Source organism: Sinocyclocheilus anshuiensis, unplaced genomic scaffold (assembly GCF_001515605.1).
Source record: "Sinocyclocheilus anshuiensis isolate Anshui unplaced genomic scaffold, SAMN03320099.WGS_v1.1 scaffold1924, whole genome shotgun sequence".
Classification (NCBI taxonomy): Eukaryota; Metazoa; Chordata; class Actinopteri; order Cypriniformes; family Cyprinidae; genus Sinocyclocheilus; species Sinocyclocheilus anshuiensis.
Window position 1 is genome coordinate 370,074 of NW_015558721.1, and position 13,337 is coordinate 383,410.

General features: G+C 37.7%; 3 protein-coding genes across 7 annotated transcripts in view; 1 reads left to right on the forward strand and 2 right to left on the reverse strand.

Moving 5' to 3' along the window:
* LOC107681462 (protein FAM49B-like) overlaps positions 1-6,551 on the reverse strand; it is a 91,061-nt gene extending 84,510 nt beyond the window's left edge. Inside the window, exon 1 of the mRNA XM_016477768.1 lies at positions 5,775-6,551. The gene's annotated coding sequence lies outside the window, so the exon portion shown is untranslated. The remainder of the gene's footprint in view (positions 1-5,774) is intronic.
* A 213-nt stretch (positions 6,552-6,764) lies between these two features.
* LOC107681461 (elongation factor 1-alpha-like) lies at positions 6,765-9,439 on the forward strand. The gene is made up of 7 exons (XM_016477767.1): positions 6,765-6,991; positions 7,293-7,472; positions 7,574-7,870; positions 8,117-8,267; positions 8,379-8,635; positions 8,709-8,943; positions 9,061-9,439. The coding sequence occupies exons 1-7, from the start codon at positions 6,848-6,850 to the stop codon at positions 9,171-9,173; spliced, it is 1,377 nt and encodes a 458-aa protein (XP_016333253.1). The 5' UTR covers positions 6,765-6,847; the 3' UTR covers positions 9,174-9,439.
* A 112-nt stretch (positions 9,440-9,551) lies between these two features.
* Positions 9,552-13,337, reverse strand: part of LOC107681460 (arf-GAP with SH3 domain, ANK repeat and PH domain-containing protein 1-like) — a 109,870-nt gene continuing 106,084 nt past the window's right edge. For all 5 annotated transcript variants that reach the window (XM_016477766.1, XM_016477763.1, XM_016477765.1 and 2 more), the window contains 5 exons: positions 13,110-13,185; positions 12,684-12,742; positions 11,588-12,096; positions 11,365-11,487; positions 9,552-10,992 (listed from right to left, as the gene is read on the reverse strand). In XM_016477766.1, the coding sequence (XP_016333252.1) occupies positions 10,918-10,992; positions 11,365-11,487; positions 11,588-12,096; positions 12,684-12,742; positions 13,110-13,185 (842 nt within the window). In that variant the 3' untranslated portion in view covers positions 9,552-10,917. The remainder of the gene's footprint in view (positions 10,993-11,364; positions 11,488-11,587; positions 12,097-12,683; positions 12,743-13,109; positions 13,186-13,337) is intronic.

Here is a 13,337-nt window from a genome sequence, read left to right on the forward strand (position 1 = left end):
GGTAGTTAGTTGTAATTCTTGGCTGAATATCTCTAGCAGGTTTTAAAAGCCCTTTAAAATTAATATTTATGGATTAAATAAAAGTACAGTCAAATTTTATCTCCTGTATAGACTTTACTGTACAATGACTTCATGTTATCTAACATGAGTTCGATCTAGTAACATCTTGCAGTGAGTGAACAATATATTTTTACAACATTCATTAATGTTGAATGTTGAATTAAATGTTATTTAATACAAACACTTGATCATTCATGTTTGTTCATTGTGCATTAAATAAATTTAACAGATTGAACTTGTGATTTATGTATTAGTACATTTTGAAATGAACCAAAGGTTTGTTATTTCCTGAAAAGTTATATTTTAGCTGGTGTCAATGATCTAATGTGCATTTGGTCAGACTCAGCCCATTGCTTTACTGAAGTATATTATATTTTCCTTTTACAGCTGCAGACTGAGGAAGATCATGAAACACACCAGCAAACCCTAAAACAGACAACAGTTTACAGTTGTTTTTCAGTGGCAGCAGAAATATGACAAAAACTTTTGGGTGAAACTTGTTTACTTTTTTCATACTTTTATTACTTGTGGAAAAACTTGAAACAATTTTAAATAAGAATAAGTATCTTCTACAAACTCACACGTAGATGGCAAAATCGAAGAAGATGGCTTACCACATATTAGAAAACCTTTTCTTTTGGGCAAAACAGGGAAATGTGGAGCCCTGGGGTGGACCATCTAAAATCAGCCCAAATCTCAAGCATGAAGAGTCATGAGCTGACTAATGAGGCAAAAACATGCTTGACTCATATCCTCTTTAGCCCCGTGAACACACACCTCAGACATCACCAAAACCAACCAAATTCTCACTTAGTGACAGCATGACCTCACTAGAATTAGCCATCTATGCTGCTTATAGTCAGCTCTATTTAAAACATGTCCCTCATGCTTTCTGACTGAGAGCAGAGAGTCTAGTATAACTCTTCTGCTTCACTGAAGACTGGCATGTTAAAGGCAACAGATGGATACTGTTGGGTTTCCTTCCCAACTGTTGCCAAGTCATCTGTGCCGGTTACCATGTTCAGCTATCCTCACCATGGAAACAAGAGGGAGGGGACGCAGTGGGCACACAATATATGTAGAGTGTCAAAGTGACAGTTGAAGCAAAAGCTAGAAATGGGCTCATCGCTGCTGAACAAAAGAAATAACAGAATTGCAATCTAATTTCAGCAGGTCTGGCCTTTACAAGTTATCATTATCTATAATGACATGAAATGGCATCTGGAGCACATTTAACTTACAAAACATAACATATTTCTAAGTGAAACAATAGGGCAAGGCTTAATTGTGTCCACTGGGATTTGGTTGGCTTGTGAAAATTAGTTATAACATTTTTTTTACAGCCATTCAGATTTTAATAGATCAGCAGAAAGAAATATTACATTTTAGATATGGAGGAAATTGCTAAATTTTAATGAAATATAATGAAAACTATCTAAGACTACAGACAATTTTCTTAGACTACACACAATTAGGCCAGATACATTAAAAGGTTATAAATTATTGGTTTAATAAGGACAAATTTATTTCTTTAAATTTGATGTCTTTAAGAGAACAAAGTTTAATTTAGGAATTTGTATGTTCTTTTTGCACCCATCTACATGTTAATAATATCCCAAATTTTGAAGACTAAATAAGACTAATTTGTGTGATTAAAGTAACAAGAAAGTGGATTTGTGTTTTCTTCTTTAATGTTTATTTTATTACTAATAATTAATAATTTTGATTGTTTGGTTTTCTTTTTATGGTTTTAATTTTAGTATTAGTTAACTATAATGACCATGAGCAAAGTTTGCCCCTCCTTAAAACATAAGAGTAGGTGGGAACATATATTTTTTTCCTTCTTCATTTCCTTTCAAGCACATGGTTTCAAGTACCAAATGTGTGTGTCAAAGTGGTGTATGTTTTCAGTTCTATTTAACACTTAACAATTGAAATGTTACAATCCTGAAGTGGAAATCAAGTGAAAAATCACACTGCTCAGCTCAAATGGTTGACATGTGGAGACATGACATTAAGAAAGTACAACATTACATGCTGCTGCAAGACAGAGTACATAGACCACCTGAGGCAACCCTCTACATTGCGAGTAAATCACTCGCATATGCGACTAAATCTTACCCTGGGCGACTAAATAATGGCTAATATTAGCCATTGGCTAATAAATTCTTAGATTTTACACGCCAGTATGTGTGTGAGAGGCGTTCAACACAGATTTTCACTCTATTTCAAGATAAACACGCTGACTGAGCGCTTGAGAGTTTCGCTCTCCGTCAAGCGATCTGTACTATTTGGATGCGCTCAATGGATCATGTCATGTACTCAATGGATGAGCAGTATGTAGCACGCAGCGCACCTGTATTTGACGTACCGTAAGCCAATGGCGATTATATTGCCAAGGTGTGTGTAGAGGGTTGTGAGGTTAAAAAAAATGAATTAGGACATGTGCTCTTGAGGCTTAACTACACACAATGGTTAATATCATAACGCAAAAAAACATTCAACCTTCAACATTATTAAAATTAAAAAAAATTGTCTGCAATTTCTGCAAAACAATCACACTTATTAGAAACACAAGGTACATTTCCACTTGGACAGAAATCTTACGGGGTAAAGGGCAAACGGAAGAGAAACAGGAAGTTTAGTGAGCTAGTTCAGAGTGAAGATTAGCATTTTTAAATTTAGTACAATAAACTTCCTTATGTCTTTCATTTCATTTCAGGCAAATTCTACAGATTGTCATTCTGAGAACAACAGGCATATAATGTCGACAGCACTCTTCTTCTGCTATACATTTTGCAATGGCTTGGATACTAACTAAACATCCTATGAACATTTCTGCCATATTATAAAATTGCTTAAATTGATGTTTAAGTGAACGAATGCTCTGGGGAGTTATCTTAAGGAAACAAAGAATACCATCACCGATTTGTACACTGCATTCTTGTTTAAAGTTTTACAGCTCCAATCTGTCACTAACTTCCAAATACACAAAACATTTCCCCAGAACTAACATTCTTACTGGGATGAAGAGATTAGCAGAAAGTGCTAATTACAACAATGGATGCACACTGTGGCCTATGGCTCATGAAATAAAAACTGGAGTACAGTGGCTGTAGGTGCACATCTGTTAAGTTTCGAGGACATCTATCTAGAGCATACTCAGGTACACTACCGACATTAAAGTTTGGTAGCAGTAAGATTTATTTATTTATTTTTTTTAAATAACTTTCTTGTTGCATTTATTTGATCAAACATAAAAACAAACAGTAATATAGTAAAAATAATAACACAGTAATAGTCAACTACAATTTTCCCCAATTTGAATACATTTTAAAATGTAATTAATTCCTGTGATGGCAAAGCTGAATTTTCAACAGCCATAACTCCAGTCTTCAGTCTCACATGATTACACAAATGATAAATTATAGAACCAAATGCCTCTGCAATTCAAGTAGCAAATCACGTTATATCAGTATGACTTTGGTTATTCTCATGCTTGTATTTTATTATATAATTCCTTTCTCAACCATAAATGAATTGCAAAGGAAGCACCTTAATTTGGTGTTGTATGGCTGTAACAAACTACTGGATATTTTAAAAAGTGACCAACCTTTTGATATGTATCAATCCAACTTCCTGTTTCAATAGGAAATGTGTCAACACAGGAAAGAAAACTGAACTTGTCAAACAATTTCTTGGTGTCTCTAACAATGAATAACAATTTATGAACTTTCCAAAAATAATAATAATAATAAAATAAAATAAATGATTTACTTTCCTCAACTAATTTTCTCTGAGGAAATTCCACTTTTGCCCCAAATGCAAGGCTTTCTTTCTATTGACAAAAGATGAAGTGTCCTATCAGCTAACCTGCAGATAACACAATGAAATATGCACCACACAAATATTACGGCTGATAGCCATGAGTCAAGAACACAGAGAGATGTTCATAAGCTCTTGACTAGTTTAAAAACCCAACCACTCAACACAGTTCAGGTCACAATTCATCCAAAGCACCTTTAATTTCAATTGTGGACTGTTAAATAAAGTTGTATACCATTAATATAAATGCTTACTAAGGCAGTCCTCTCTTAAACAAACAAACACTGCTGCACACACCTACCACTTGCACGTCAGATACCTCACAAAAGTGGATTACAAGTACCTTTATTTACGACAAACATATGTCCGTTAAACAAGCAGAGGCACAGTGTTTACCCCTCATGGCCTGACATGCAGGAAAAGCAATGCGTGCAATGCCTGCCACAGTCCAATGTGTTTTACAAGTTAAACATTTTTTACCATTCTGCACACAGTACACTGCCTCCATATTTTCATCAAACTTACATAAACAATGATCCATTCAATTTACCCCCTGATGCACTACAATGATCTAAATGCAGTCCCATCGGGCAACATCCAACTACACATACAAACAGGCTTCCACATTAAAAACCCATCTCAATCTGGCCATGACTTAAAACAGGCTACGGTGCTGACACACAACAAAGTGTCAGAAACCACCAGATCAGAGTCTTCCTGTATGCTATGCTTGACTTCAAGCCTCACCTACATACCATAAAAGGAAAGGGAAAGAGAGGTGATAAGATGTTAATCGAACAGTGTGAAGAGTATCTGCACATGAATGATTGTGATGAAAGAGGTTTATCCAATGGTATACGATCGGAAATAGCAGCCTTATATATGAGGAGGTTTATATAGTAAAGATACTGTATTCATCAGGGCTCATGGTTGATCTGATATGTGCAGGGATGAGCTATGGGTACAAACCACACAGTCCAGTGCTCTATGCCACACCAATACTCGATAATCTCACATTAATATGACTTTTTGGAGGAAAATACTTTGAAAATAAGGGAGATAAAAGTATAAATTGCATGATATTATTATTGCAGAACCTGACATTACTACTGCAAATGCTATTTTGGTTTGCATACTAATAAATGCATACGTCACATCAATGATTTTAATTAGGAAAAACCATAAGATGCACATGGTCATAATCAAACACAGGTTTACTGGTATGTAAGGACGTTTGAACCAGAAAATGTTTTACAAGTACTTTCATTAAACTTTACAGATAAAATACACCTAGTCACATTGGACATTTAGTGCACTACACTTTCAACACTAGAGTTCAATACCCACTTAGGATCTAAGCAGAGGCATCAGCTGGACTTAATGTTCCCATACCTTTGACCAATTAATTTCCATGAAATACTGTAGAGCTGAGTATGTCTACAAGAAGTGTATCTAAATGTCCATGTGCTTTTGAGATACAAATAATATCCTCCGACTTTAAATAACAAACTCAAAAACAGCCTGCTATTTCCAGGTTTTCCATGACCATGGGAACATTCTTGCTTATGAAAACTGTACAATCATAGCAGGTCTTACCAATGTTGCACAAAGCATGGCAGAAGTTGCACTGCATTGCATTGCATTGCATGACACATAGCTGCTTTACTTTTTTCACCCATAAATGCATTTTAAAACTGTCACGCACTCATTTTTCATCCGTTCCTGTCTATACCCTTTTAAACAACGGATGGCCACTGGTGCCATCGTGCTGAAAGCACACCGCTCAGTTACATGCTGTACTACAGCACTAATGCATTCAGAGTTATGAATATACACAATAAAGCCCAGTACATGCAGCATAAAAACATAAGAGAGGAATGAAAACGCACCTTTGATTGTGAAGCGCTGAAAAACACGTATGGAGTCCAGGTAGCACGCTATAAGCTCCAGGGAGAAGGCTTTAGATCTCTCTTCTCTCTACGTTACCTCTCTGGATCTGAGCCTCTCTCGCTCTCTCTCTCTCACTCAGCTGTTTTACCGACTGTTATTTCCGGGTTAATAAAACGTCATGTGCTTCTCGCATTTATTTTAACCAAACGCCGTAAATCAAGCTCCAAGCATTATCATTTAATAAGAAAAGCATGTATACTACTTTAAATATTTAGTCGCGTGTGCATTAGACATGCGATGATTTGTTATAATATAACTGAAAATAATGAATTATTCAGCGCGCCCCCTGCCGGTCAATTTATGATGTTGCGCATAAGAGACACACCTGACTGATAAACTCATTCCTGTTATGTAAACCTGTGCAAATGCAACTAATGCAAGTTACTAATGACGACACACTGTTTAATAACATCAAAAGTTGTTTTTTTTCTGAAATCTGTCTTTGCCACGTGAAATGATACTTGAAATTTGTATATAATTATCCAACATTTGTCTACTTCCTGTACATATGCCTAAACTTCGTAAATTAGTTTAAGTACAAAAGGGCCGTTGTTACTTTCTTCAGCTGGCTATAGGTTGTAACTAATACAAAACATGGATGTTATATTCTATTGTCCTTGGTATTAGCCATATGACTGGTGCCCTCATTTTAGATTCGAATTTGAGCGGTCACTTCCGTCAAAAAAAACAAAAAAAAAAAACTAAACGCTGCGGGTTTAAGGAGATAAAAATAAATTTACTTTGATATCTGTGTTATGCAGAAATTTTCAGATTTTTGTTTCCATACAGGAGTGCATATTATATAACAATAGCTAGCCTATTCTAATTCATTGTGGGCGTGGTCATTATTGCAGCAATGCAGTTCAAGCCTTTATTGATCACACCAGGGCTCAATCACCAGCACCCATACTTAAGTGTTCCCTTTGTTAACTAGGCTCACTGTGGTTTGAAAATCATAAGGTGTGTTGTATTTGGTGTGTAAAACAGGTAATTAACTAAACTATCAGCAAATATGGGCAAAGAAAGGATCCATATCAACCTGGTCATAATTGGCCATGTAGACAGTGGCAAATCCACAACCACTGGCCACCTGGTCTACAAATGTGGAGGAATTGACCATAGAACAATTGAGAAATATGAGAAGGCTGCAACCCAGGTTAGTATTAACTTGAATTCCTTTTTATGACTGTTTGGGTACTAAATTTTTTTTTTTTTTTTTTTTTTTTTTGTAGTATTTGCTGTGTAAAACAGAAACAAAGAAAGAATCAATATCAACCTGGTCATAATTGGCCACGTAGAGAGTGGTAAATCCACAACCACTGGTCAACTCATCTACAAATGTGGAGGAATTGACCATAGAACAATTGAGAAGTATGAGAAGGCTACAAACCAGGTTAGTATTAAATTTAATAACCTTTTATGAATGTTGTTATTATTTATTTTCTTTTTAATTTAAGATAGGAAAGAGTTCCTTCAAGTATGCCTGGGTTCTGGACAAACTGAAAGCAGAGAGGGAACGTGGCATTACAATTGATATTTCCCTGCTGAAATTCAATACTCAGAAATACACCTTTACTATAATTGATGCACCTGGTCATCGTGACTTCATTAAGAACATGATCACAGGGACTTCTCAGGTGTTAATGCTTCTTGAGTTGAGCTCTTGTTTCTGGGTTTTCTTTTCTGGTACTTCATATAAAATAAAGTTGACCTAAATGGTGATCTTTCTTTTTCTTAGGCTGATGCTGCTCTACTAATTGTCTCTGCTGCAAAGGGTGAATTTGAGGCAGGGATTTCTCGCAATGGTCAGACAAGAGAGCATGCTTTGCTGGCTTACACCCTTGGGGTCAAACAGCTCATGGTCTGTGTCAATAAAATTGACCTCACTGAGCCGCCATTCAGCCAGAAACGTTATGATGAGGTGGTGAAGAATGTTTCTGTGTTCATCAAGAAGATTGGCTTTGAGATTGGTGCTGTACCTTTCATACCGGTTTCGGGTTGGAATGGTGAGAACATGATTGCCCCATCACAGAAGGTAATGCCATTCTCAACACCCTTGCCATGAATATATATAAGGCAATCCTGTTCATGTAGACCTATCGACCTGTAGCGTTCAGCTCCAACACTCCTGTCTGTAACTATCAAGTGCTCCTGAAGATGTTCGTTGGCTGTTTCAGTTGTTTGATCAGGATTGGAGCTAAACTTTGCAGGAAGGTAGATTTTCCTGGAACAGTATTGGGCACCCCTGACTTTATCTGCTGACCTCGATTACTTGTTTCAGATGCAGTGGTTCAAAGGGTGGAAGCTCAAGAGGAAAGAAGGCCACTCAAATGGCCGAACTTTGTTGGAGGTGCTTGATTCCCTACTTCCTCCGGTGCGCAATGCGAGCAAACCACTGCGCCTTCCCCTACAAGATGTCTACAAGATTGGTGGTGGGTAAAACTACCAAGTGGGCAAGGTCTTGATTTGACAAAGTATAAGACCCCTTGTTGAGCACTCTTGACATTTACTGTGACTGTCTAAACTGGGTCCCCCCTCCCCAGGTGTTGGCACAGTCCCTGTGGGTAAGATTGAAACCGGTGTCTTAAAGCCTGGAATGGTTCTGACCTTCTCCCCAGCGAAGTTGACTGCTGAGGTCAAGTCAATTGAGATGCATCACCAGGGGCTTCAGACTGCCCTCCCTGGCCACAATGTGGGCTTCAACATTAAAAATGTATCCGTAAAGAACCTTCGGAGAGGTGATGTAGCAGGTAACGCACAGCAGGACCCACCATCCGATGTCAGTAGTTTTATTGCTCAGGTACAGCAGCTTTGCTTTGCCAATGTTTGAACTCTGGCTGACGAACTGGTAGCTGACTTGCGTATTTCAACAGATCATAATGCTGAATCACCCAGGCAAAATCAAGGTTGGCTACTCTCCTGTACTAGACTGCCACACAACTCATGTTTCCTGTCGTTTTGCTGAGCTGAGGGAGAAGCTTGATCGGCGTTCGGGGAAGAAACTGGAGGACTGGCCCCAGTACCTGATGTCGGGAGATGGTGCTACAGTCAAACTCGTCCCAAACAAACCCTTATGTGTGGAGAGCTTCTTTCATTATCCACCTCTGGGTAAAGTACTGGATTTAAATAGTCAAAATACTGCTGAAAGAAGCAGGTTTTAAAGGAGTGTGTGTGGGGGTTTTTTTTTTTTTTTTTTTTTTTTTTTTTTTTTTTTTTTTTTTTTAGGTCGATTTGCTGTAAGGGACTTAAAACAGACAGTTGCTGTTGGAGTCATCAAGTCTGTGGAGAAGGTGGACCAAGCTAAAAAGACATCACAAAAACCTGCTGTATCAAAATGAGTTGCTCATTTGTCCCTTTTTATAATACTTTATCTACCAGCAGTCTGGTATGTGAACCAAAAGGTTCTCTTTAAGTTGAGCATTTTTGTATCGTTTTATGGAACCACACTTTATTTTGCCTTAAAGTGAAGCCGCTTTTAAATGCGTTGCTGGTGTATTGGGTTGTTTGAACTGACTCTGGGGCCCAATCTGAGGTTTGGCATGACTGTAGAGAAGCATTGAGTTGTATGTTGCTGGACTGCAAATAAATTTCAGTTTTCACTCGAGTCGTTGCATGTGTGGTCTTGAGTCCACTTGTGGCAGCTGCTGTTGAGTTTCTTACAGGTTGAATTAGTTGTAACTTGACAGTGGACTTGATGCATAAGAGACTGAGTCCTGTTTCACATGAAACCATTTTATTGATAATGGAATGGTGAGGAACAGGTTTAGACAGTGGACACTATCCTCAGAATCTGCAGTCAAAAAGAGACATCTAGCACATCGGACCGCTATACTGTCACCTCAACACTGATTACTTGGTAAATGCAACAAGAGGGGTGACTGTCCAATTCCAATGGGGATGAAATTATTCAAACTTCAACTGCGCTTCCTTTTGAACTAGACTTGATACCATGCTCTAAATTCTCGGGGATCCGCTCTACCAAAAATAGTCAGAATTCTGACAAGATACAACCATAAATGAATGCAAGACTGACCAAATCTCACGCTGGAAACTAGTGCTCATAGTCCTTCATTAGGAATTTGAATGGCTAATTATTTTTCTTTTTTTTTCTTTTGAGATCTAACATGGGGTTACTGGAAGCATGGACAAAGCGTAGATTCAAATTACAATACAGTACATATCTATCACTTGAAAATACAACATCTATGAACCAAGTTAACAACTTCCATATTTCAAAAGTATTTCAAGTATCCAAGACCTCTCAGAAAAACAATATTAAAGATAATGAATGGTAACCTTTTTGTGGAACACCGCTGTATTACAGAGCACTGTCCTTCAATATGACTGTAGTAGAATTACTTGGATAAAACAAACACTGTTATGGGATTACATAGGAACAACCTGTGAAAGGCCACAGGTAATGGTGTATGCATTGCATGGGTTAATCATTTTTACATTGAGTAGCAAGAACAGGGAATACCAAACAAATTAACATTTCACTCTCAGACATGCTTTAGTGGTGTATTAGGAAATGGTCAAAACTGAAAACCTATGTTCAGGAAACTTACGAGTCCAGTTATTCCAACAGGCAGAGAAGTCGGCTCCTGTCTGTCCCTGCTATAGATGATAGCAATGATGGCCACATTAATACTTCAACTTATTTGAACAAAACTGGCCCCAGCTGTAACTTACTGGCAGGTAGATTACAAGTTCACACATTTACTTTTCAGACCAACACAAGTTTCTACATTTACACAAAATCAGACACTCATCCTTGTGTGAAACACACACACACACATTTATGTACAATCTTATATACAGAGATACAGTATCAGTAATAGTGGAGGGAAAGTGCTGGTCTTTTAAGTGGGTGCAGTCTAGCCACTGTGCGGTAGGCTGTATAAAATGGTACGGATAACAGCGTTAAAGTTATATATTTTATTTACACTCTGTCTCTGATGATGGTAAGGTGATGATGTGTTTCATTGTGATTCCATCTTCCTAAACCTTGCATTGTTGATTCAGCAGTTAATTCAAGTGCATCCCACAGATGGAGGCAGAGGACCAACAGTTAGTTGCGTGTCAGTCAGACAAGATATGAACAAAAGACATGGGAAATACACCTTTCCTCTCTGGCTGCCCTTCGATGTGCCCGATCTGAAGACAAAAAAAGAACAGTTGCAATCAGAATGTGGCTCTAAATGCCAGTCTAAATCAAGAAAGGAATAACTGATGATGAACTACTGCATTTCTGAAAAGGAATGCCAGATTACCAGTTAAATTTAATTCAATGGCCTGGAAACAATTCTGCTTTAACCATGGTTTATCAGTATTTCATCTTTAAACGACACTGTGTGACTCTTGGTTTTATTCCAAGGAGCCTATTTGTTTATGTACTATAGGTGGAATCGTTCCAAGGGCTATGCAAAGTGTGCGACCGCACAGGGCCTCGCGCGAGTCTAGAATTTTTGCTTCTTCAGTCTCATGCTGTGGTGCACATGCTTGAAAATTTGGTGTTGTTACACTTACCCACCACTCCTGATCTTCTTCCCCGGTTACTACAATGACCTCACCCTCAACGAAAGTAAGCTCATCATCATTATCTGCCTGACAATCGTAGATAGTCTTCACCCTCCGCATTTTACTCTTTATCTGATAGAAAGCAAAACAAATAATGTAAGCGAGTTTGTTGAAAGCAGCTTGTTACATACTTCAATGCATTTTTCCAAAGCATCGGTGACCAAATCCTTACCGGATTTATTTTCCTGGGCAACGGTACAGGTGTGTCTTGTGCAGATGTTGGGCTTCCATTGGTGTCTTCACTAGACTGGACAGGTTGAGGAGACAGTTCAGCTTGTTGGATGATTGTTGGAGTATCTGGTGGTTGGGGCTTGGGAGCCACTTCTCCAGGAGGAGGTTTGTGGAGGACCTCAGTGGTTGCAGGTTTGGGTGGGGAGATGTCTGTCAGTTGAGGTTTGGGCGGGAGATCTTTCAGCTGAGGTTTAGGGGGTAGATCACCTAGCTGGGGTTTAGGGGGAAGGTCAGATAGCTGAGGCTTTGGAGGCAGTTCTCCTGGTTTAGGGGGTAATTCTGAAGGCTGTGGTTTAGGAGGTATATCTCCAGGTTGAGGTCTATCGACTAACTGAACTTTCTGTGGAGTATCTGAACTCTGCAGAACCTTCTGGAACAGGACAGGTTCAGGAGGCTGGTTGGTTTTGTCCATAGATGGGTGATGGATGGTATCTATCTTTCGCAGAGAAACTATTGGAAAAAAAAAAAATGTTAGTAGATTAGTTGTATGTTTTCTGTCTAATTTTTTATATAGTTCTAGACAATTTTGGAAGACAAATATGAGGAAATATTTCCCTCACTAACAAGATGTTGGGTTAGGTTTAAAATGCCAGTAGAGCACACTAGAAAATAGGGTTTCCAAAAAGTATAAATAAATAGCAAATGACAAAAGAAAAAAATGTCTCTTTTTTGCACTGTAAAAATTTCAAGAATAGTTTTTGCTGAAATACTTGGAATAAATTATTTTGTTTGTTGCATCTTTTAATGAAGTTACTCCTCATCACTGCCACTGGCAGTTTATAGGGTATATTTTGTGATGTGAAATTTCATTTGAAAATGTTTCTCTTTAAGTAATACATCTAACTGTACTGTAATAGTGGGTAGGAAAAGATACACTGTCAGCTTAATGCAAACTAAATTATACATATGTGAATGCAAATAACTATTCACTTGTGATTATTCATAAATAACTAAATGAATTTCTTAATGGAGTTTATTTTATTTCACCATACAGATGTACCACAGCAATATTCAAAAGAAGAAAGCATGTCACCTACCCTTCTGAGGTAGTTTGGGAAGGACCCGTGGACCAAGTGTGGGCTTTGTGGTGTTGAAACTAGAAATATGGAACACATGTAAGCCTCAAAGCAATGTCCGATAATATCGTATTTACATGCTTAGTAAAACCAGCCATACTGTATAAAATGGAACTGATTTGCATGCCCAAACAAAATGAAAAAATTACATGGACATATTCAAATGAAACACAAAAGGCCATGTTTAAATTTGCAGTCTAAAGTTTACTGACCTTTCTAATGCAAATATAGTTCTACAAATAGTTCTAGAATTAGTTCAAAAATAGTTCAGAATTGCTATATAAAAAATGCAAAAGATTTTTACTTGCTTGTGTGAATTTAATTCTGAATCAGTTTTGTTCTGGCTGTTTCATTTGCCATATTGAAGCTTAAAGGATGTCGGTTCACCTTTGCTGTTGTGGGATACCCTCAAATCTGTTTTGAGGGTACATCTTGTTGACAGGAGGCGGCGTTGAATCACTTCCTGGAATGATGAGCATGTTGTACAGTGAACATTATACTGTGAGGTACTGTAAGAAGTCATAACAAATTAACTAATTTCTTAAATCTCTGATTTTAGTGAGAGAAGTCTATAGAGCCTCTAAAGTGACATTTTCAGAAAATACTTTTGTGTGA